This window comes from Scyliorhinus torazame, chromosome 5 (genome assembly GCF_047496885.1).
Source record: "Scyliorhinus torazame isolate Kashiwa2021f chromosome 5, sScyTor2.1, whole genome shotgun sequence".
In the NCBI taxonomy this organism is placed as follows: Eukaryota; Metazoa; Chordata; class Chondrichthyes; order Carcharhiniformes; family Scyliorhinidae; genus Scyliorhinus; species Scyliorhinus torazame.
The window spans coordinates 77,628,880-77,654,229 of NC_092711.1; the positions used below are offsets into that span (position 1 = coordinate 77,628,880).

Genomic DNA, 25,350 nt, shown 5'->3' on the forward strand with positions numbered 1-25,350 from the left:
GCCATTCAGCCCATCGAGTCTGCACCGGCTCTTGGAAAGAGCACCCTACCCAAGGTCAACACCTCCACCCTATCCCAGTAACCCCACCCTAAGGGCAATTTTGGACACTAAGGGCAATTTATCCTGGCCAATCCACCTAACCTGCACATCTTTGGACTGTGGGAGGAAACCGGAGCACCCGGAGGAAACTCACGCAGACACGGGGAGGATGTGCAGACTCCGCACAGACAGTGACCCAAGCCGGAATCAAACCTGGGACCCTGGAGCTGTGAAGCAATTGTGCTATCCACAATGCTACCGTGCTGCCCACAAAACCTCATCAAAGGGCTCGTCCGGGATTTGAACCCGGGACCTCACGCAGATTTTGAGATCGCGAAATCCAAAGCGAGAATCATACCCCTAGACCAACGAGCCCTAATGTCACTATCGTCCCTGCTTCCACCACCTCCTCCGGCAGTGAGTTCCAGGCACCACTACTCTGTGTAAAAAAAACTTGTCTCGTACATCTCCTCTAAACCTTGCCCCTCGCACCTTAAACCTATGCCCCCCAGTAATTGACCCCTCTACCCTGGGGAAAAGCCTCTGACTATCCATTCTGTCTATGCCCCTCATAATTTTGTAGACCTCTATCAGGACGCCCCTCAACCTCCGTCGTTCCAATGAGAACAAACCGAGTTTATTCAATCACTCCACATAGCTAATGCCCTCCATACCAGGCAACATCCTGGTAAATTTCTTCTGCACCCTCTCTAAAGCCTCCACATCCCTCTGGTAGTGTGGCAACCAGAATTGGACACTATCCTCCAAGTGTGGCCTAACTAAAGTTCTATACAGCTGCAACATGACTTGCCAATTCCTCTACTCAATGCTCCGGCCAATGAAGGCAGGCATGCCGTATGCCTTCTTGACTACCTTCTCCACCTGTGCCCCTTTCAGTGACCTGTGGACCTATACACCTAGATCTCTCTGACTGTCAATACTCTTGATGGTTCTACCATTCAAGGTATATTCCCTACCTGCATTAGACCTTCCAACATGCATTACCTCACATTTGTCTAGGTTAAACTCCATCTTCCATCTCTCCGCCCAAGTCTCCAAACAACATAAATCCTGCTGTGTCCTCTGACAGTCCTCATCGCTATCCGCAATTCCACCAACCTTTGTGTCGTCTGCAAACTTACTAATCAGACCAGTTACATTTTCCTCCAAATCATTTATATATACTACAAACAGCAAAGGTCCCACCACTGATCTCTGCGGAACACCACTAGTCACAGCCCTCCAATCAGAAAAGCACCCTTCCATTGCTACTCTCTGCCTTCTATGACCTAGCCAGTTCTGTATCCACCTTGCCAGCTCACCCCTGATCCCATGTGACTTCACCTTTTGTACCAGTCTGCCATGAGGGACCTTGCCAAACGTCTTACTGACGTCCATATAGGCAACATCCACTGCCCTACCTGCATCAATCATCTTTGTGACCTCCTCAAAAAACTCTATTAAGTTAGTGAGACACGACCTCCCCTTCACAAAACCGTGCTGCCTCTCGCTAATACGTCCACTTGCTTCCAAATGGGAGTAGATCCTGTCTCGAAGAATTCTCTCCAGTAATTTCCCTACCACTGAAGTAAGGCTCACCGGCCTGTAGTTCCCTGGATTATCCTTGCTACCCTTCTTAAACAAAGGAACAACATTGGGTATTCTCCAGTCCTCCGGGACATCACCTGAAGACAGTGAGGATCCAAAGATTTCTGTCAAGGCCTCAGCAATTTTGTCTCTTGCCTCCTTCAGTATTCTGGGGTAGATCCCATCAGGCTCTGGGGACTTATCCACCTTAATATTTTTCAAGACGCCCAACACCTCGTCTTTTTGGACCTCCATGTGACCCAGGCTATCTACACACCCTTCTCCAGACTCAACATCCTCCAATTCCTTCTCTTTTGTGAATACTGATGCAAAGTATTCATTTAGTACCTTGCCCATTTCCTCTGGCTCCACACATAGATTCCCTCCCCTGTCCTTCGGCAGGCCAACCCTTTCCTTGGCTACCCTCTTGCTTTTTATGTACATGTAAAAAACCTTGGGATTCTCCTTCACCCTATTTGCCAATGACTTTTTGTGACCCCTTTGAACCCTCCTGACTCCTTGCTTAAGTTCCTTCCTACTTTCCTCATGTTCCACACAGGCTTCGGCTGTTCCCAGCCTTCTAGCCCTGACAAATGACTCCTTTTTCTTTTGTGGGACACCTTATCAAATGTATTCTGGAAGTCCAAATACATCTACAGGACCCCATTATCCACTTGGCTTGTTACATCTTCTAAAAACCCCAACAAATGATTCAAAGACTATCTACCCTTCACAAAACCACGCTGACTCTGATGGATTGCGTTTGACATTCCAGTAATGGTGGAGAGATTAAAATCGTGAATTCTCAAGTGGCTGGAATTAAATGAGTGCCGAGATCTCAAAGGGATTTGTGTGGAGGAGATTACAGAGATCAGGATGATCATTATCATGGAATAAAACAATGAGAAATTTAAACTTTGTGCTTTTTAAAAGGAAGCATTTGCAGATCAGTGGGCACAGGGGCTGGTGTGAGTAAGCACATGGGTAGCAGAGTTTGGGATGGGATGGAGGGGGTTGTTTAATGTTGGAGTCCAGCTGCGAGTGCAATGGAATAATTTGTTTGAGAGGGAACAGAAGAATGGATGATGGTTTCTGCAGCAGATGAACAGAGACTAAGGTGGAGTCGAGCTGTTACTGAGGTGGAAATCGGCAATCTTGGTGACAGTGTGGATATGTGGTCAAGAGCTCATCTGGGATGAAATATTTCACCAGGGTTGTGAACAGTCTGCTTCAGCCTCAGACATCTGATGGATGGAATTGGTGGCAAGGGAGTGGAGTTTGTAGCGGGGATGAAAGGGAATGGGTTCAGTCTTGTCAATATTTAAGTGGAGGAAAGTTCTGCTCATCCAGCACTGGATGCCAGACAAGGTCGGACAGTGTGTGTCTTGGAAGGGAACTTGCAGGTGATGATGTCAACATACATCTGCTGTCCTGGTCCATCCAGTTGGCGAAGGTTAATGGGTTAAGAGATTCTGTCAAATTGTGATTCCGGTGTCAGTGGAGGAAATGCCTCTGTTCTCGCTCCCTCTCCCTTTCCCTCATTCTTTTTAACTTTCTCTCTCTCTTTCATGCATAGAATTATCTAGCCAAGAAGGTTGTGGATGATCCATCATTGAATATATTTAAGGCTGAGATGGTGAGATTTTTGGTCTCTCAGGAAGTCAAGGACATGGGGAGCTGGCGGGAAAGGGGAATGGAAGACCGAGATCAGCCATAATTGTATTCAATAGCAGAGCAGGTTCGACGGGCCGAATGGTCTACTTCTGCTCCTATTTCTTGTGTTATTGCAAAGGCCCGAGTCTTGTGTGGGCTCAGGCCGGGCGGCAGGTTCCCTTCCCTGAAGGACATTAAAAAACTAGTTCACTTTTCACAAAAGATTCACCAGTTTTCATGGTCACTTTTTTCCCGTTGCCGGATTCATTCAGCTCAATTTCACAACTTGCCTTTGTGTTTTTGTGGGTTCTCTCTCGCTCCCTTTTTTTTGTTTTAAATGAATTTCAGAGTTAGAAGGGGAGGATTTGCAGTCAGGAAACTCAGATCAAACATCATATCAGGATCAGACAAAGTCACCCAATTCATCGTAACCTGAATATTGGTGAATTTTGAACATGGAAGGAAAAAGCTCCGTTAACAGTGAGGAGAAACCGTGGGAATGTGAGGAGGGATTCAGATCCACATCTCAACTGAAAATTCACCATCCCAGACACTCTGGGGAGAGGTCATTCACTTGCTCTGATTGTGGGAAGAGATTCTCTCGATCATCCAGCCTGCTGCAACACCACCGAGTGCACACCGGGGAGAAACCATTCAACTGCTCCGTGTGTGGGAAAGGATTCGCTCAGTCCTGCAACCTGCTGAGACACCAGCGGGTTCACACTGGGAAGAGACCATTCACCTGCTCAGAGTGTGGGAAGAGATTCGCTCGGTCATCTGACTTGAAGATGCACCAGCAAGTTCACACGGATGAGAGACCTTTTAAATGCCCAGACTGTGGGAAGTGCTTTAAATGTTCCCGGGCCCTGATACTCCATCAACGTGTTCACACCAATGAGTGACCGTTCAGGTGCTCTCACTGTGGGACTGGGTTCAAGCAGTCATCTTAACTCAGTGAACACCAGCGCACTCACACTGGGGAGAGACCTTTCACTTGCTCTGAGTGTGGGAAGGGATTCACTCAGTTATCCACTCTGCTGAATCACCAGAGTGCTCACAATGGGAAGATACCATTTAAATGCCAAGACTGCAGGAAGTGCTACAAAAGTTCCCGGGAACTGCTCCCCCATCAACGTGTTCACACAGGTGAGAGACCTTTTCAATGCCGAGACTGTGAGAAATGCTTTAAAAGATCCGGGGAACTGATGCGTCATCAACTTATTCACACTGATGAGAAACTGTTCAGGTGCACTTACTGCAGGACTGGGTTCAAGACATCATCTGACCTCCATGTACACCAGTGAACTCACACTGGGGAGAGGCCGTTCACCTGCTCCCAGTGTGGGAAGACTTTCACTCAGTCCATAAGGCCATGAGACCATAAGACAGAGGAGCGGAAGTAAGGCCATTCGGCCCATCGAGTCCACTCCGCCATTCAATCATGGCTGATTTCAACTCCATTTACCCGCTCTCTCTCCATAGCCCTTAATTCCTCGAGAAATCAAGAATTTATCAACTTCTGTCTTAAAGACACTCAACGTCCCGGCCTCCACCGCCCTCTGTGGCAATGAATTCCACAGACCCACCACTCTCTGGCTGAAGAAATTTCTCCTCATCTCTGTTCTAAAGTGACTCCCTTTTATTCTAAGGCTGTGCCCCCGGGTCCTAGTCTCCCCTGCTAATGGAAACAACTTCCCTACATCCACCCTATCTAAGCCATTCATTATCTTGTAAGTTTCTATTAGATCTCCCCTCAACCTCCTAAACTCCAATGAATATAATCCCAGGATCCTCAGACGTTCATCGTATGTCAGGCCTACCATTCCTGGGATCATCCGTGTGAATCTCCACTGGACACGCTCCAGTGCCAGTATGTCCTTCCTGAGGTGTGGGGCCCAAAATTGCTCACAGTATTCTAAATGGGGCCTAACTAATGCTTTATAAAGCTTCAGAAGTACATCCCTGCTTTTATATTCCAAGCCTCTTGAGATGAATGACAACATTGCATTTGCTTTCTTAATTACAGACTCAACCTGCAAGTTTACCTTTAGAGAATCCTGGACTAGGACTCCCAAGTCCCTTTGCACTTCAGCATTATGAATTTTGTCACCGTTTAGAAAATAGTCCATGCCTCTATTCTTTTTTCCAAAGTGCAAGACCTCGCACTTGCCCACGTTGAATTTCATCAGCCATTTCTTGGACCACTCTCCTAAACTGTCTAAATCTTTCTGCAGCCTCCCCACCTCCTCCATACTACCTGCCCCTCCACCTATCTTTGTATCATCGGCAAACTTAGCCAGAATGCCCCCAGTCCCGTCATCTAGATCGTTAATATATAAAGAGAACAGCTGTGGCCCCAACACTGAACCCTGCGGGACACCACTCGTCACCGGTTGCCATTCTGAAAAAGAACCTTTTATCCCAACTCTCTGCCTTCTGCCTGACAGCCAATCGTCAATCCATGTTAGCACCTTGCCTCGAATACCATGGGCCCTTATTTTACTCAGCAGTCTCCCGTGAGGCACCTTATCAAAGGCCTTTTGGAAGTCAAGATAGATAACATCCATTGGCTCTCCTTGGTCTAACCTATTTGTTATCTCTTCAAAGAACTCTAACAGGTTTGTCAGGCACGACCTCCCCTTACTAAATCCATGCTGACTTGTCCTAATCTGACCCTGCACTTCCAAGAATTTAGAAATCTCATCCTTAACAATGGATTCTAGAATCTTGCCAACAACCGAGGTTAGGCTAATTGGCCTATAATTTTCCATCTTTTTCCTTGTTCCCTTCTTGAACAGGGGGGTTACAACAGCGATTTTCCAATCCTCTGGGACTTACCCGGACTCCAGTGACTTTTGAAAGCTCATAACTAGCGCCTCCACTATTTCTTCAGCTATCTCCTTTAGAACTCTAGGATGTAGTCCATCTGGTCCCGGAGATTTATCAATTTTTAGACCTCTTAGTTTCTCTAGCACTTTCTCCTTTGTGATGGCTACCATATTCAACTCTGCCCCCTGACTCTCCGGAATTGGTGGGATATTACTCATGTCTTCTACTGTGAAGACTGATGCAAAGTACTTATTTAGTTCCTCAGCTATTTCCTTGTCTCCCATCACAAAATTACCAGCGTCATTTTGGAGCGGCCCAATGTCAACTTTTGCCTCCCCTTTGTTTTTAATGTATTTAAAGAAACTTTTACTATCATTCCTAATGTTACTGGCTAGCCTACCTTCATATTTGATCCTCTCTTTCCTTATTTCTCTCTTTGTTATCCTCTGTTTGTTTTTGTAGCCTTCCCAATCTTCTGACTTCCCACTACTCTTTGCCACATTATAGGCTTTCTCTTTTGCTCTTTTGCAAGGTGGATACAGAACTGGCTAGGCCATAGAAGGCAGAGGGTAGCAATGGAGGGATGCTTTTCTAATTGGAGGGCTGTGACCAGTGGTGTTCCACAGGGATCAGTGCTGGGACCTTTGCTCTTTGTAGTATATATAAATGATTTGGAGGAAAATGTAACTGGTCTGATTAGTAAGTTTGCAGACGACACAAAGGTTGGTGGAATTGCGGATAGCGATGAGGACTGTCTGAGGATACAGCAGGATTTAGATTGTCTGGAGACTTGGGCGGAGAGATGGCAGATGGAGTTTAATCCGGACAAATGTGAGGTAATGCATTTTGGAAGGGCTAATGCAGGTAGGGAATATACAGTGAATGGTAGAACCCTCAAGAGTATTGAAAGTCAAAGAGATCTAGGAGTACAGGTCCACAGGTCATTGAAAGGGGCAACACAGGTGTAGAAGGTAGTCAAGAAGGCATACGGCATGCTTGCCTTCATTGGCCGGGGCATTGAGTATAAGAATTGGCAAGTCATGTTGCAGCTGTATAGAACCTTAGTTAGGCCACACTTGGAGTATAGTGTTCAATTCTGGTCGCCACACTACCAGAAGGATGTGGAGGCTTTAGAGAGGGTGCAGAAGAGATTTACCAGAATGTTGCCTGGTATGGAGGGCATAAGCTATGAGGAGCGATTGAATAAACTCGGTTTGTTCTCTCTGGAACGAAGGAGGTTGAGGGGCGACCTGATAGAGGTATACAAAATTATGAGGGGCATAGACAGAGTGGATAGTCAGAGGCTTTTCCCCAGGGTAGAGGGGTCAATTACTAGGGGGCATAGGTTTAAGGTGAGAGGGGCAAGGTTTAGAGTAGATGTACGAGGCAAGTTTTTTACGCAGAGGGTAGTGGGTGCCTGGAACTCGCTACCGGAGGAGGTAGTGGAAGCAGGGACGATAGGGACATTTAAGGGGCATCTTGACAAATATATGAATAGGATGGGAATAGAAGGATACGGACCCAGGAAGTGTAGAAGATTGTAGTTAAGTCGGGCAGTATGGTCGGCGCGGGCTTGGAGGGCCGAAGGGCCTGTTCCTGTGCTGTACATTTCTTTGTTCTTTGTTCTTTGCTTTGATGCATTCCCTAACTTCCTTTGTCAGCCATGGCTGCCTAATCCCCCCTCTGATAACCTTGCTTTTCTTTGGGATGAACCTCTGCACTGTGTCCTCAATTACTCCCAGAAACTCCTGCCATTGCTGTTCTACTGTCTTTCCCCCTAGGCTCTGCTCCCAGTCGATTTTTGTCAGTTCCTCCCTCATGCCCCTGTAGTTACCTTTATTTAACTGTAACACCTTTACATCTGATTCTACCTTCTTTCTTTCAAATTGGAGATTGAATTCTACCATATTATGATCACTGCCTCCTAAGTGCTCCCTTACTTTAAGATCTTTAATCAAGTCTGGCTCATTACATAACACTAAGTCCAGAATGGCCTGTTCCCTCGTGGGCTCCATCACAAGCTGTTCCAAAAAGCCCTCCTGTAAACATTCAATTAATTCCCTTTCCTTGGGTCCACTGGCAGCATTATTTACCCAGTCCACCTGCATATTGAAGTCCCCCATGTTCACTGTGACCTTGCCTTTCTGACATGCACTTTCTATTTCGTGGTGCATTTTGTGCCCCCGGTCCTGACCACTGTTAGGAGGCCTGTACATAACTCCCATTATGGTTTTTTTGCCTTTGTGGTTCCTCAACTCTACCCACACAGACTCCACATCATCTGACCCTATGTCATTTAGTGCTATTGATTTAATTTCATTCCTAATTAACAAGGCAACCGCGCCCCCTCTGCCCACCTCCCTGTCTTTTCGATAGGTTGTGAATCCCTGGATGTTTAAATGCCAGTCCTGAACCCCCTGCAACCATGTCTCTGTGATGCCTACCACATCATACCTGCCAGTCACAATCTGGGCCACAAGCTCATCTACCTTGTTCCGTACACTGCGCGCATTTAAATATAGCACCTTTAATTCTCTATTGACCGTCCCTTTTTGTTTTCTTAGTGTGGTGGACCTTGGTTTACTGAGCCTTTCCATACACTGTCATATTTTGTGGGATGGGGACTATCGTAACCTCTCCTGAGTTTTGTCTTTTCGTGCTTTTTTTGTATTCCTAAGCAGCTACGCTTCCCACTGATTACTTCACCTCTTGGTTCCCTGACTTTCCCTTCCCCCCCAATCTTTAGTTTAAAGTCCTATTGACCACCCTATTTATTCTTTTCGCCAGAACACTGGTCCCAGCTCGGTTCAGGTGGAGACCATCCCAACGGTATAGGTCCCCCCTGTCCCAAAACTGATGCCAGTGTACCATGAAAAGGAACCCCTCTTTCCCACACCACTCTTTCAGCCACGTGTTAACTTCCCTTATTCTTGCCTCCCTATGCCAATTTGCACGTGGCTCGGGCAGTAATCCGGAGATTATGACCCTTGAGGACCTGTTTTTTAATTTGAATCCTAGCTCTTTATAATCTCTAAACAGGTCCTCTTTCCTAGACTTGCCTATGTTGTTGGTACCGACATGGACCACAACAACTGGATCCTCCCCCTCCAGTATCCTTTCAAGCCGGTCAGAGATGTCCCGCACCCTAGCACCGGGCAGGCAATATACCATGCGGGACTCTTTATCCTGCTCACAAAGGATACTATCTATCCCCCTGATAATAAAATCCCCTACAACGACAACTTGCCTATTTACTCCCTCCCCTTGAATGGCCTGCTGAACCATGGTGCCTTGGTCAGCTGACTCATCCTTCCTGCAGCCCTGTTAGCCATCCACACAGGGAGCAAGTGCCTCATACCTGTTGGACAGAGTCAAGGGCTGAGGCTCCTGAGTTCCTGACTGCTGGTTCCCTTTACCTGCCTGACTTGCAGTCACACCCTGCTGTCCCTGGCCACTGGCAGGATTTAAACTACTTACTCTGACAGGTGTGACTGCCTCCTGAAACACAGTGTCCAGGTAAGTCTCCCCCTCCCGGATGTGCCTCAGTGTTTGAAGCTCAGACTCCAGCTCATCAACTCTGAGCCGGAGCTCTTTGAGCAGCCAACACTTACTGCAGATGTGGTCGCTGCAGCTCGCAATGGGATCTGCCAGCTCCCACATCAAGCAGCTCAAGCACATCACCTGACCAGCCATCACTAATTAATTAATTAGTTTAATTTAAGTTTGAGTTTAGCTGTGTTTTTTTTAAAATTTGGGGCAGATTTGCTATCAACCACTCAGATCACAGCTTCCCTCTGACGTCACTTTTGGGGAATAAAATGGAAAACAGGAAGTTTCCGTTAGGTTTTTATACTCAGACTGCTCCTCCTCCTCCGAACGGCTCCCGAAATTAGGCCCGAAGAAAGAGAGAGAACAAAACAGTCGGGAAAAAGCACCTTCTCCCACTCTTCACCGAATTACCTCATTGCACCAAATTACCAAATTCTCACTCGGTCTGTATCTCTCTCACTCAGGCTGTGTGTCCTTGACCTGCGCAATGCAGTCATCCAGCCAGCTGACACTTCAGCGAGTTCACACAAGGGAGAGGCCATTCACCTGCCCCAAGTGTGGGAAGAGATTCACACAGTCATCCAACCTGATAAGACACCAGCAAATTCACAAGTAATTACAGTGAGTGGACAATCTGATCAGATGCCTCTGCTGCTTCCCTCCCTTCCACCGGGCCAAACTGTCTCTAAAAATCCCCCTCGTCTGAGTGTGAACTCAGATCTACCTCCAGTTTCTCTCCTATCTCCTGTCATGTTCTGTTCAATCTAATCTTGTTTATGAGACCTGACCTCTGCTCCCTTGACCCTATTCTCACTAAACCACTGACATTCCAACTTCCTCACTTAACTGATATTGTTCACAGTTCTCTCTCTCTTCTGGTTTTGCCGGGGAGGGTTCCTAAACACCTGGTGAATGCCTCAAACCCTGAATATAAATCTGTGCGTCCCTCTTTTGCAGCTCTGGGCTTTATCCCCCCAAAAGCCCAAGATTAACTGCTGATTTAATGGGGAAAGAGCGTTTGCGCCGGGTTTTGGAGATGTAAAATATGGTGGGCGCGGCTTCAGCGCCTGTTCCCACCCGGGTCCTAGCGCCTGACAAAAACATCACTTTAATTCTCTTCCCACTCGTGGTTAATTAAAGCAGACTTTCATCTGTTTCCATAGCGAGTAATTCCTGGAACTGGTCACTCGTCTGTTACCAGGGATTTATAATTTGAGAGGCTCCCACAAAACACGTGGCTGACCAGGACTCTCTCCCACTCTTACCGTCAGATATTGGTGAGTTTGGAAGCATTTGCAGATTGACACACTCAACCTGTTTGACCGGGTTAGGATCAAGTCCTGGGGTAGGACTCGAATCCAGAGATTCTGGCTCAGAGGCCTCGAGCAGCTGATGAATGGTGGCCATAGCTCCCACAATCCCCGCGGCCCAGAAACCGCTCTATCCAACTGGCTCATTGCGCTGAGTGCGCATGCTCCAGGGGCAGCCTGCCGCGGGGCATTCTGGGTGGCTCTTTTCCGAGTTGGAGGGAACTGGGTGCAGATGGGCTGTAGTAAACTGGTAAGGATATGGCATCCCAGAGGGAGCGATGTAGCCGGCTCTGGACGGGAAGAGTTTATCAACTCCTGAGTGAAGGCCGCCAACCCTAAATAAGACCCTCCGGTAGCGAGTTTGTGGCTTTGGGTAATGTGCCTGGGGTCAAGCTCGGGTGAGCGGCCGCCATGTAGGTTCAACGAGGAGAAGAGCGCATGCGCAGGCATCAGGGTGACGTAAGAGAGAATGGGCAGGACTTTAGAGTCTGTTTTCCAACTGGGTCGTAGTGCCCGGAACAAAAAGCAACTGAATAGTTAAAAATTATTAATTAGCGGCACTGTGGTTGGCACTGCTGCCTCACAGCGACAGAGACTCGGATTCGAATCGGAGCTTGGGTGGCTGACGTTGTGAAGTTTGCACATTCTCCCTGTGTCTGCGTGGGTTTCTTCCGGTGCTCTCCTGTTCTCCCACAACCCAAATATCTGCAGGTTCGGTGGGGTTATGGGGGTGTGGGCTTAGGCAGGATGCATTTTTAGAAGGTCAGCTTTACTGCACAGAGGGGTATGGGCTAGTCGGAGCGGAGGATCTGCTCCTGATCTGTTGAAAACACCAATTTCTAGATCCAGATGGGGGAGAATGTAGGGCTTCCTCTGGCTGCTGGCCTCTCTTCTGTGGTCTTGTCCATGTTTAGGTGGCCCTGGAGTGGGACCATGAGTTGTCCACCAGTACGCTTGACACCTTCCACAACTGTTGTTACCTCAGGGTGCAGAGTGTTTCTGAGACACTGAAAGCAACATTCTGGTTTAGTTAAAAAAAACTTTCCTTTGTACTTTTTCAAAATTTAGAGTACCCAATTCTTTTTTTTCCAATTAAGGGGAAATTTAGTGCGGCCAATCCACCTACCCTGCACATCTTTTTTGGGTTGTGGGGATGAGACCCATGCAGATACAGGGAATATGTACAAACTCCACATGAACAGTGACCCGGGGCCGGGATCGAACCTGGGTCCTCAGCGCAGTGAGGCAGCATTGCTAACCACCGTGCCGTCCTAACTTTCCTTTGTTTTTGTTGGGATTTTGCTTTCTTTTACTTTGATTGGGCAACATATTTGGGGAAACAAGAGAGGAACGAATATTCCACAGAAATTAGAACTATTTGTTCTGAATTTCATAAGAACATAAGAACTAGGAGCAGGAGTAGGCCATCTGGCCCCTCGAGCCTGCTCCGCCATTTAATGAGATCATGGCTGATCTTTGTGGACTCAGCTCTACTCTCTGGCCCCTACACCATATCCCCGAATCCCTTTATTCTTTAGAAAGGTATCTATCCTTTTCTTAAAAACGTTTAAAGAAGGAGCCTCAACTGCTTCACTGGGCAAGGAATTCCAGAGATTCACAACCCTTTGGGTGAAGAAGTTCCTCCTACACTCCGTCCTAAATCTACCTCCCCTTATTTTGAGGCTATGCCCCCTAGTTCTGCTTTCCCCGACCAGTGGAAACAACCTGCCCGCATCTATCCTATCTATTCCCTTCATAATTTTATATGTCTCAATAAGATCCCCCGCATCCTTCTAAACTCCAATGAGTACAGTCCCAGTCTACTCAACCTCTCATCATAATCTAATCCCCTCAACTCTGGGATCAACCTAGTGAATCTCCTCTGCACTCCCTCCAGTGCCAATATGTCCTTTCTCAGGAAAGGAGACCAAAACTGAACACAATACTCCAGATGCGGCCTCACCAACACCCTATACAATTGCAGCATAACCTCACTAGTCTTGAACTCCATCCCTCTAGCAATGAAAGACAAAACTTGATTAGCCTTCTTGAATCACCTGTTGCACCTGCACACCAACATTTTGCGACTCGTGCACCAGCACACCCAGGTCCCTCTGCACAGCAGCATGTTTTAACATCTTACCGTTTAAATAATAATCATTCTGCTGTTATTCCTCCCAAAATGGATAGCCTCACACTTGGCAACATTGAATTCCATCTGCCAGACCCTAGCCCATTCACCTAACCTAGCCAAATCCTTCTGCAGACTTCCGGTATCCTCTGCACTTTTTGCTTTACCACTCATCTTAGTGTCGTCTGCAAACTTTGACACATTGCACTTGGTCCCAACTCCAAATCGTCTATGTAAATTGTGAACAACTGCGGGCCCAACACTGATCCTTGAGGGACCCCACTAGTTACAGGTTGCCAACCAGAGAAACACCCATTTATCCCCACACTCTGCTTTCTGTTAGTTAACCAATCTTCTACCCATGCTACCACTTTACCCTCAATGCCATGCATCTTTAGTTTATGCAGCAACCTTTTGTGTGGCACCTTGTCAAAAGCTTTCTGGAAATCCAGATATTCGTTTCTTTGGAATGAAAGTGATACTGACACTGTCAACTCCTTTTACAGGGGATTGGAAGGAGAGGATTTGACACGGTCATCAGGATCTGAATATCATCAGCTTTTGAATGTGGAAGGAGAAATGTTTGTCTGTTCTGTCTGTGGGAAAGGATCGGAGACATCATTGTGACTGACAAGCACCGAGACCCCCACAACACCCGAGTGAGAATGTTCCAGTGAACTGACTGAAAAGAACTTTAATCAGTTACACAGCCTGAAAAAACATCGCACCATTCACAGTGGGGAGAGACCTGTTTTTTTAATTTGTTCATGGGATGTGGGCATTGCTGGTTGTGGAAGCATTTATTGCCCATCCCTGAGGGCATTTAAGTCAACCACATTGCTATGGATCTGGAGTCATATGTAGGCCAGACCTGAAGGACATCAGTGAACCAGATGAGTTTTTACAACAATTGACAATGGTTTCATGGTCATCATTAGACTTTTAATTCCAGATCATTATTGAATTCAATTTTCACCATCTGCCACAGTGGGATTTGAACCTGGGTCCCTAGAGCATTACCCTGGGTCTCTAGATTATTAGTCCAGTGACAATACCCCTACGTCACTGCCTTGGTAACACAAGGACGCCAACAGCATGGGGAAACCGTGGAAATGTGGTGACTGTGGGAAGGGATTCAAATCCCCATCAGGGCTGGAAATTCATCAACGTAGTCACACCAGGGAGAAGACTTTCAACTGCTCTGACTGTGGTAAAAGCTATAAGAATGCTGGGAATCTAATTATTCATCAACGTATTCACACAAGAGAGAAGCTGTTTATCTGCTCCACCTGTGGAATGGAATTCACTTCAGCATCCAACCTAACGTCGCACCAGCGAGTTCACACTGGAGAGAAACCGTACGATTGCTCTCAGTGTGGGAAGAGCTTCCGGTCTTCATCCAACCTCACTGAGCATCTACGGGTTCACACTGGGGAAAGACCATTCCACTGCTCTGAGTGTGGGCAGAGATTCACTTGTTCTTCCCACCTCACTGATCACAAGCGTGTCCACACTGGTGAGAGGCCGTTCATCTGCTCCGTGTGTGGGAAGGGATTTATTAAATCGGCACACCTTCTCAGACACCAGCGTATTCACACTGAAGAGAGACCGTTCACCTGCACTGATTGTGGGAAGAATTTCACTAATCCATATAATCTCCGGGATCACCAGCTAATTCACACTGGGGAGAAACCTTTTACCTGCACTGAGTGTAGGAAGGGATTTGCTTTGAAATCTCAGCTTCGGAGACATAAACTTGTTCACACTGATGAGAGACCATTCCAATGTTCTGACTGTGAGAAGAGCTTTAAAAGCGGAAGTGATTTGACAAAACACCAGCGACTCCATTCCGGGGAAAAGCCGTTCACCTGCCCCGTGTGTGGCAGGGGATTCACTCGGCCATCCAATCGTCTGGCACACCAGAGGGTTCACATGTGATTACAGGGATTGGATTCCTACACCCAGGAATGAACCATGTTCATTTTGACAGTTCAGATTTATTTCCCTTGATGTTAAACCCCAGCCCAGTTAATGGGATTAACAGAATGGACATGAATTGCATTAAATGGACAGTGTTGGAATCCTGGATTTCTCTAAGATAAGAGGAGACTGATTGATATGCTCTTACTGACTGTTCCATTGTTGGATCTTTTCACCTTTGTTAATGGAAGACTTGTATTTATATAGCACCTCTCACAACTTCAGGATGTCCCAAAGTGCTTTACAGACAATGAGGTTCTTTTGAAATATAGTCACTGTTGTAATGTAGGAAATGTGGCAGCCAGATTGTGTACAACAGGCTCCAACAAACACAAATAAGATGATGGAAATACTCAGCAGGTCAGGCAGCATCTGTGAAGCAAGAAAGTGAGTTCAAAACAGAACTATGATTATGATCAGATTATCTGTTCAGTGCTCATCACCGAGGGCTTTATATTGAGCAGTTTACCCGAGAGAACTTCCTCCTTCGAAATATCATCAGCAGAACTTTAATGTCCAGCTGCAAGAGCAGATGGGGTTATATTGGAAGGTTTCCTCTGATAGACAGTGCTGTATTCCCTCAGTACAGTGCTGTATTCCCTCTGTACAGTACTGTATTCCCTCTGTACAGTGCAGTATTCCCTCAGTACAGTGCTGTATTCCCTCTGTACAGTGCTGTATTCCCTCTGTACAGTGCTGTATTCCCTCAGTACAGTGCAGTATTCTCTCAGTACAGTGCTGTATTCCCTCTGTACAGTGCTGTATTCCCTCGGTACAGTGCTGTATTCCCTCAGTACAGAGCTGTATTCCCTCAGTACAGTGCAGTATTCCCTCAGTACAGTGCTGTATTCCCTCAGTACAGTGCAGTATTCCCTCAGTACAGTGCAGTATTCCCTCAGTACAGTGCAGTATTCCCTCAGTACAGTGCAGTATTCCCTTAGTACAGTGCTGTATTCCCTTAGTACAGTGCTGTATTCCCTCAGTACAGTGCTGTATTCCCTCAGTACAGCATTGGAATACCAGCCGGATTTTATGGTCAGGTTTCTGGAGCTGAAGTTGAACCCACATCCTCCTGACTCAGTGATGGGAATGTAACCACTGAACAATAACACCTCATCATTAACTCGGGATTATTTCTGCTCTCACATTTTTGGTTGTTCTCCTGAACACATTAACCCATTGGGCTCTTGGACAAATCCAAGTGGATTCAACAGGTTTCCAGGGTTTGTGCTGATGCTGCAGCAAGAGATCGAGAGGGTTTTTATTTCTGAATTCAAGAACTGGCATCAAATATCACAACATGGTGACAATTTGAACTCAAGGCTTTGCCTTTCAAAGACTTTGGCCTTAACCATTTAGGCAATTTGTTACTTTCTGAGAGAAAGAGCTTGAGATGGGAGATATGCAACTTGCCGACAAATCAATTGCCAAGACTTCTGATTCTGACGTAAAAATACCATTTATAACCAGCAAGTTGGAGTAAGCTTTGCTGTAGAAGGGACTGTAGTTGGCCGATTAGTTGCCTGAATACCCTGTATTCTTTTTTAACCGGTTGCTTGACTATATTTCATGGCAATAGGCACTTGGCAAAGCATGATGGATATATTAGCCTTATTTCAGTCAAGAAGTTCTGCATGTAATAGGCAGAAGGTCAGACCATGTAAACAAGTGCACAGCTGCACATTGTTGCTGACAGCAGACAATTATTATTGTCCTTTGACTAGGAATTCAAGTTGTTTAACTCTGCTCGCTTTTCTGTCTCTGGGCTTATCAAAGGAATGCCTCGTTTTTCTAAATATTGCTTATTGTACCATATAAAGTACTGCCTTGCCTTTTGTAAAGTGGGGACAATTAGAAGGACTAATTAGAAGGCCTAATAGAGTGGTCACTCTAACTCCCTCCACAAACTTTGTGTTAAATAAAGGACCTTTGGCGAAAACTCGAAGCGCTGGTATATTTTTCCTCAACAATTGCCAAAATTGATGAAGTAAAATTATAGCTTTGCTATTTCAAACTTCGAAAGGGAAATTTATCTGAAGCTGAGGGGGATTATCAAATATTCAGAACAAAACCTGATGACAACCAGTCTGGGTGGTTCCCGGGAATCGGAAAAGAAGGTTTCCTCTGGGGAAATAAATTGAAGACTTAAACCCACCAGCCCCACAATACTGCAAATTGAATTTGAACTAATTTTGAAAATAATCTGTTGATACCTGGAATCAAATTGAAATGTCTGATTCCTGTTTTATAGGTAGGAGTACTGGACAGTAACGTTTCTCAAAGCCTCATGAATGAGATATCTAATGGGATGTGTAAAATTGTATAAGAGGAAGTGGTTGAGCACAGGAATAAAGTTAAGGAAAAATAACCCCACTAAATGGGAATTGGAATACCTCACTGTGGGTGTAGTTCAGTGGAATATATCAATGTGGTATTGATGTATATTTTAATGAAAGGAAAGTGTAGATGAGACTAATAAATTGATGGCTCTCTTGGAGATGTTTGCATCGTTGTGGATAAACGTTCAAAGAGAATTGCATTTGATAAACTGGCCACTGCCCAAGACATTGACGCATTCAGGGGGAGGTGAGCAAAGATATTTACAGACACATATAAGTGGGACTAGGCAGTTCGTTTCAGTAGAAATGATTCATTTTCAGATGAGCTACATTTTATGTTTACTGAAGTAAGCTAATAAGATCAAGGAAGCCATTGTGAAACTTAACATTTAAATGAAAAGGGCATTTTGTATTCAGCAATTGATCGGTTATATTAATCAATGATGTGTATTAATTATTCACTCATCAGAAACAAATTATTAAATAAGTAGTGTGCCTCAGTTGATTTTAATTGAAGATTTAATAATCTGCTAGTGGTTGTGTTAATAGACTTGGTTGTACCTAAAACTGTCTAAGCCTGTTTTAAATTCTATATTACAGCTTCTGTGAGAAGGAATGTATGATCTGATATGATCGTTAGCAACGAGTCTTCATTCCCTTGGTAACCTTATTTGGAACTGGAAGGTCACACAATGATGGGAGGGATACATTAAACATTCCCATTGTATCCCGATCTGCGACATTTACCCAAATGGTTAAAACCCAATCAAACCGATTCAGGTATGAAATTGACCAACCATTGAGTTCTATCCAGTTTATTCAAACTGAGGGAGGATCTACTTAGGTATTTAATACCCGAGGAGAAGGTCTGTTGCCAGCCAAGAACTGGAATCCCCAAAGCAAGATTCCCATCAGAATTGTTGTCAAAGAAGGGGTACAAGAGGGATTATGTTTTTACAGCCTGATCAACCAAGAGAAATGGTATAAATCTGTTTTGTGTCGATAAGTTTGCCCTTTTCCTTCTGTATCGACCAGTTTACCCTTTTCCTTCTGTATCGATCAGTTTGCCCTTTTCCATCTGTATCGATCAGTTTGCTCTTTTCCTTCTGTGTCGATCAGTTTACCCTTTTCCTTCTGTATCGACCAGTTTACCCTTTTCCTTCTATATCGATCAGTTTCCCCTTTTCCTTCTGTATCGATCAGTTTACCCTTTTCCTTCTGTATCGATCAGTTTACCCTTTTCCTTCTGTATCGATCAGTTTACCCTTTTCCTTCTGTATCGATCAGTTTACCCTGTTCCTTCTGTGTCGATCAGTTTACCCTTTTCCTTCTGTGTCGATCAGTTTACCCTTTTCCTTCTGTATCGATCAGTTTACCCTTTTCCTTCTGTGTCGATCAGTTTACCCTTTTCCTTCTGTATCGATCAGTTTACCCTTTTCCTTCTGTATCGATCAGTTTACCCTTTTCCTTCTGTGTCGATCAGTTTACCCTTTTCCTTCTGTGTCGATTAGTTTACCCTTTTCCTTCTGTATCGATCAGTTTACCCTTTTCCTTCTGTGTCGATCAGTTTACCCTTTTCCTTCTATATCGATCAGTTTACCCTTTTCCTTCTGTATCGATCAGTTTACCCTTTTCCTTCTGTGTCGATCAGTTTACACTTTTCTTTCTGTGTCGATCAGTTTACCCTTTTCCTTCTGTATCGATCAGTTTACCTTTTTCCTTCTGTATCGATCAGTTTACTCTTTTCCTTCTGTGTCGATCAGTTTACCCTTTTCCTTCTGTATCGATCAGTTTACCCTTTTCCTTCTGTATCGACCAGTTTACTCTTTTCCTTCTGTGTCGATCAGTTTACTCTTTTCCTTCTGTATCGATCAGTTTACCCTTTTCCTTCTGTGTCGATCAGTTTGCCCTTTTCCTTCTGTATTGATCAGTTTACCCTGTTCCTTCTGTGTCGATCAGTTTACTCTTTTCCTTCTGTGTCGATCAGTTTACTCTTTTCCTTCTGTGTCGATCAGTTTACCCTTTTCCTTCTGTATCGATCAGTTTACCCTTTTCCTTCTGTGTCAATCAGTTTGCCCCTTTCCTTCTGTATTGATCAGTTTACCCTGTTCCTTCTGTGTCGATCAGTTTACTCTTTTCCTTCTGTATCGATCAGTTTGCCCTTTTCCTTCTGTATCGATCAGTTTACCCTTTTCCTTCTGAATCCATCAGTTTACCCTTTTCCTTCTGTGTCGATCAGTTTGCCCTTTTCCTTCTGTGTCGATCAGTTTCCCCTTTTCCTTCTGTGTCGATCAGTTTACCCTTTTCCTTCTGTATCGATCAGTTTACCCTTTTCCTTCTGTGTCGATCAGTTTACCCTTTTCCTTCTGTGTCGATCAGTTTACCCTTTTCCTTCTGTGTCGATCAGTTTACCCTTTTCCTTCTGTATCGATCAGTTTGCCTTTTTCCTACTGTATCGATCAGTTTGCCCTTTTCCTTCTGTGTCGATCAGTTTACCCTTTTCCTTCTGTATCGATCAGTTTACCCTTTTCCTTCTGTGTCGATCAGTTTACCCTTTTCCTTCTGTGTCAGTCAGTTTACCCTTTTCCTTCTGTGTCGATCAGTTTACCCTTTTCCTTCTGTATCGATCAGTTTACCCTTTTCCTTCTGTATCGATCAGTTTACCCTTCTCCTTCTGTATCGATCAGTTAACCCTTTTCCTTCTGTATCGATCAGTTTACCCTTTTCCTTCTGTGTCGATCAGTTTACCCTTTTCCTTCTGTATGTATCAGTTTACCCTTTTCCTTCTGTATCGAGCAGTTTACCCTTTTCCTTCTGTATCGATCAGTTTACCATTTTCCTTCTGTGTCGATCAGTTTACCCTTTTCCTTCTGTGTCGATCAGTTTACCCTTTTCCTTCTGTGTCGATCAGTTTACCCTTTTCCTTCTGTGTCGATCAGTTTACCCTTTTATTTCTGTATCGATCAGTTTACCCTTTTCCTTCTGTGTCGATCAGTTTACCCTTTTCCTTCTGTGTCGATCAGTTTACCCTTTTCCTTCTGGTTCGATCAGTTTGCCCTTTTCCTTCTGTATCGATCAGTTTGCCCTTTTCCTTCTGTGTCGATCAGTTTACCCTTTCCTTCTGTATTGATCAGTTTACCCTGTTCCTTCTGTGTCGATCAGTTTACTCTTTTCCTTCTGTATCGATCAGTTTGCCCTTTTCCTTCTGTATCGATCAGTTTACCCTTTTCCTTCTGAATCGATCAGTTTACCCTTTTCCTTCTGTGTCGATCAGTTTGCCCTTTTCCTTCTGTGTCGATCAGTTTCCCCTTTTCCTTCTGTGTCGATCAGTTTACCCTTTTCCTTCTGTATCGATCAGTTTACCCTTTTCCTTCTGTATCGATCAGTTTACCCTTTTCCTTCTGTGTCGATCAGTTTACCCTTTTATTTCTGTATCGATCAGTTTACCCTTTTCCTTCTGTATCGATCAGTTTGCCCTTTTCCTTCTGTATCGATCAGTTTGCCCTTTTCCTTCTGTGTCGATCAGTTTACCCTTTTCCTTCTGTATCGATCAGTTTACCCTTTTCCTTCTGTATCGATCAGTTTACCCTTTTCCTTCTGTATCGATCAGTTTACCCTTTTCCTTCTGTGTCGATCAGTTTACCCTTTTCCTTCTGTGTCAATCAGTTTACCCTTTTCCTTCTGTGTCGATCAGTTTACCCTTTTCCTTCTGTATATATCAGTTTACCCTTTTCCTTCTGTATCGATCAGTTTACCCTTTTCCTTCTGTATCGATCAGTTAACCCTTTTCCTTCTGTATCGATCAGTTTACCCTTTTCCTTCTGTGTCGATCAGTTTACCCTTTTCCTTCTGTATGTATCAGTTTACCCTTTTCCTTCTGTATCGATCAGTTTACCCTTTTCCTTCTGTATCGATCAGTTTACCCTTTTCCTTCTGTATCGCTATGTATATATATATTTTTTAAAGTATTTCAATTTACCATCTGAAATTCCTGTCCTCCCTAATTGTTCAGTCTTGTTCAAACTATAACAATCGAGTGAACTATTTACAAACACTGGTGGATGGGTTGATTGCAATTAGACTTAAACAATTCTATGTTTTAATATGAGATCACCTGAAAGTCTCTGAATTGTCTGCATTGGATGGAGCCCTTGTAGCCTCATGTGAGAATATCGGTGTGAGTGTGCAGATGTGATTTGTCAAATATAAAACAACTAATTCAGAAATGCTTTGTGAAATTCACTGAAGAATGAATCCCAGACATGCTCAAACTGTGTCCCAGGCCAAACTAGTTTCAGCTGATGCTTCATCAATGACCGGACTCCCATGATAAGGTCAGAAGTGGGGATGCTCGCTGATGACTGCACAATTGCGACTCCTCAGTTAAGGAAGCAGTCCATGGCCAAATGCAGCGAGATAATATCTAGGTTTATCCAGACAAGTGGTAAGTTGCATTTGTGCCACACAAATGCCAGACTATGATCATCTCCAACAAGAGAGGATCTAAACTATTGCCCCTTGACATTAAATAGCATTACCATCATTGAATCCCTCACTGTCAACATCCTAGGGGTTACCATTGACCAGAAACCAAACTGAACTAGCCATAAATATTGTGGCTACAAGAGCAGATCAAAGGCTAGGATCCTGCAGCGAGTAACTCACCTCCTGACTCCCTAAAACCTGTGCACCATCTACAAGACACATCAGGAATGTAATGGAATACTCTCCACTTGTCTGGATGGGTGCAGAACCAACTACACTCAAGAAGGACAAAGAATTGATTGGTACCCTATCCACAAACATTCACTCCCTTCACCACGTATGAAAAATGGCAGGTATGTGTACCATCTCCAAGATGCACTGCAGTAACTCACCAAGGCTCCTTAGGCAGCAGCTTCCAAACTCAGGATCACTGCCATCTAGAAGCAGAATGGCAGCAGATACCTGGGAACACCACCACCTGGAAGTTCCCCTCCAAATCACTAACCATTCCTATTTGGAAATATATATATTTGAAAATATATATTACTGGCACTGGGTCAAAATCCTTGAACTCCCTCCATAACAGCACAGTGGGTGTACCCACACCTAAGGGACTGCAGCAGATGAAGATGGCAGCTCACCACCAACTTCTCAAGGGCTTCTGGAGATGAGCAATATGCTGGCCGAGCCAATGACACACACATTCCGTAATTTTTTTTAAAAATGTGACCGTAAAAGGAGAAAACATTTTAAAATCATCAAGGCATTGACTCATACTCCAATCAGGACAGAACGGAAAACACTGGTTATGGTCAACAGGAGTAACATTGAAGGAAAAGGGAATTGAGTTTGGACAATTGGAGGCTTGGAAGAAATAATACTGAATTAGAACGATCCACAAGATGGATACAGGCGAAGGGAGAGCTGGAGAATCTTCAAATCCAAGCACGATCTGTCACTTTAATGATTTGTACTTAGCCTTATTTGTTAGTAAATTAAAGTCGCCAGAGCCCCAGATGACCAGAGGCTGCTTTCCTCTTTGAGGGGGCGAGCTGACTGGTGGTGATTTAACCTGAGGATCACCACATCTCAGGCGAGGGGTCAGATTGCGAAGGCAATCTTCATGAATAACCTCAGCCAGTTCAGGAATTGAACCTGCGGTGTTGACTTTATTCCGCATCACAAACCAGCTGTCTAGCCAACTGAGCTCAACCGGCCCCCAGTTATATCCTAGTATTTTAGAATTAGCAGCTCTGCTGAGGATAAGGAATGTAATTGAATGACGTGCGGCGTGCTTATTCAAGTAAATACTAATGAGCTAATTTTACCAGTTTCAGTGTGTCTTCTCTGGTATGTAATCAAGAAGTTAGGGAAACTAGCTCATATCTTATTGTGGTAGACTGTGTTAGAAGTATGTTTTTTTTAAAAATATGTTTTATTGAAATTTTTTTGCCAAACAACAATTTTTCCCCTCTTACAAAGCAAACGCAACAATAACAATACAGAAATTTTTAACAATACACAAGTAACAAAACCCCATTATCTTTGACCTAAACTAAACTAACCCCCCCCCCCCCCTCCCCCCCTTCCCCCTGGGTTGCTGCTGCTGGTTATCTGTCTTCCCTTTAACGTTCCCCTAGGTAGTCGAGAAATGGCTGCCACCGCTTGGTGAACCCTTGAGCCGATCCTCTCAGGGCAAACTTTATCTGCTCCAGTTTAATGAACCCCGCCATATCATTTACCCAGGCCTCCAGTCCGGGAGGTTTCGCCTCCTTCCACATGAGTAGGATCCTGCGCCGGGCTACTAGGGACGTGTTAGGAGTATTAAGGTACCTAGTAATGCCGGAATACCATTGGTGGAGAATGTACTTGTTCCCATTGGTTAAGCTTGTATGTTAGCTCCGCCCTGCAAGGCGGGGTATAAGAGCCCATGCCGCCCCAGCAGCTTTCTTCTGTACCTGCGCTCCTGGGGGAAACATCTAGCGTCTTAAAGCCTTCAATTGTCTCCAATATAGTTTCTGAGGTTATTGATCATGCATCAATTTAATACGCTAGATTTAAAAGAATGGAGCTTCGAATTAAGCCGGAGTGTCTGCAACTCAGCCCCCACGCGGCAAACTCAGCGGCAACCTTCAAGCACTGGCTGGCGTGTTTCAACGGATATCTCGGAACGGCCGAAAACACACCCACGGGAGAACAGAAACTTCTAGTCCTGCACTCGAGGGTGAGCCCAGAAATCTGGTAAAATTAGCTCATTAGTATTTACACCCTCATCGAGGACGCGGACGATTTCGATACAGCAATGGAGCTGCTGAAAGGACATTATATTCGCCCTGTAAACCAGGTCTACGCTCGACATCGGCTAGCGAAAGGGTGACAAATCCCTGGGGAATCACTGGAAGAATTCTACCGTGCGCTCCTGGTGTTGGGGAGAAACTGCAGCTGCCCACAAGTTTCGGCGAGCGATCACACACAACTTTTGATCCGGGACGCTTTCGTTGCAGGTATGCTGTCCTCCCAAATCCACCAGCGAGTGCAGGAGAAAGAGACACTAGGCCTCAAGGAGGCACGGGCTCTTTCCGGCTCCCTGGAAGTGGCCTCCCGAAATGCCCGCGCTTACGTCCCCGACCGTGCGGCAGCCCCCTGGGCAGCGTGGAACCCTCCCGCAGCCAACCCCGAGGCATCTCCCATCCCCCACAAGCTTGTGCTGCGACACGGCCTGGCAATCCCGGAGGGCCCCGCTGCTATTTTTGCGGGCAAGCCAAGCACCCCCGACAGCGCTGTCCGCCCCATTCATCTACCTGCAAGGGATGCGGCCTAAAGGGCCACTTCGTGGCGGTATTCCAGGCCCGGGCGGTCGCTGCAGTCTCCGGAGGCGAATACGGACCGCCACCACAACTCTCTCCACGGACCCCGTGTGCCAGCGGGCGCCGCCATCTTCCCCCTCCAGGGCCACGTGTGGCCTCCGGGCGCCACTATCTTGTCCCGCGGACACCACGTGCGATGGATGGGCGCCACCATTCTGTGCACCCCCAGCCATGTGCGACCCGTGGGCGCCGCCATCTTGGATGGACTCCCAGGACCCCAGTTCGGCTGACCACACACTGCCCGAAGAGAACATCCAACTGCTGCCACGATTAGCCTCGGTGACCCTGGACCAGTCTCGGCCCCGAACATTCTTGACTGCTACGACGACGGTGCTTATCAATGGGCATGAAACGTCCTGCCTAATCGACTCTGGGAGCACGGAGAGCTTCATACACCCCGACACGGTAAGACGCTGTTCTCTCCCCGTCCACCCCATTAATCAAAAAATCTCCCTGGCCTCCGGATCTCACTCAGTAGAGATAAAGGGGTTTTGTGTAGCTAACCTCACAGTTCAAGGAAGAGAGTTCAAAAACTACCGACTCTACGTCCTTCCCCATCTCTGCGCAGCCACACTCCTAGG

The 25,350-nt window shown here is 45.6% G+C and overlaps 2 protein-coding genes and 1 non-coding gene across 6 annotated transcripts in view; 2 read left to right on the forward strand and 1 right to left on the reverse strand.

Annotated features, from left to right (window-relative positions):
* The window catches only part of LOC140421413 (uncharacterized), a 122,613-nt gene extending 104,568 nt beyond the window's left edge, over positions 1 to 18,045 (forward strand). The window contains exons 1-2 of one of the 4 annotated variants that reach the window (XM_072506085.1): positions 4,205 to 4,425; positions 13,605 to 18,045. In XM_072506085.1, coding sequence (XP_072362186.1) covers positions 14,194 to 15,036 — 843 coding nt within the window. In that variant the 5' untranslated portion in view covers positions 4,205 to 4,425; positions 13,605 to 14,193 and the 3' untranslated portion in view covers positions 15,037 to 18,045. Of the gene's footprint in view, positions 1 to 4,204; positions 4,426 to 11,124; positions 11,218 to 13,604 lie in introns of those variants that run through there. The other 3 variants (XM_072506086.1, XR_011946745.1, XM_072506087.1) reach the window with 3 other exon arrangements.
* The window catches only part of LOC140421409 (uncharacterized), a 120,163-nt gene that overhangs the window by 52,685 nt on the left and 42,128 nt on the right, over positions 1 to 25,350 (forward strand). The gene's annotated exons all lie outside the window — the stretch shown is intronic.
* On the reverse strand, positions 325 to 414 carry trnap-ugg (transfer RNA proline (anticodon UGG)). Its single transcript is given in 2 exon segments — positions 325 to 360; positions 379 to 414. It is a non-coding gene; the product is annotated as a tRNA-Pro (tRNA).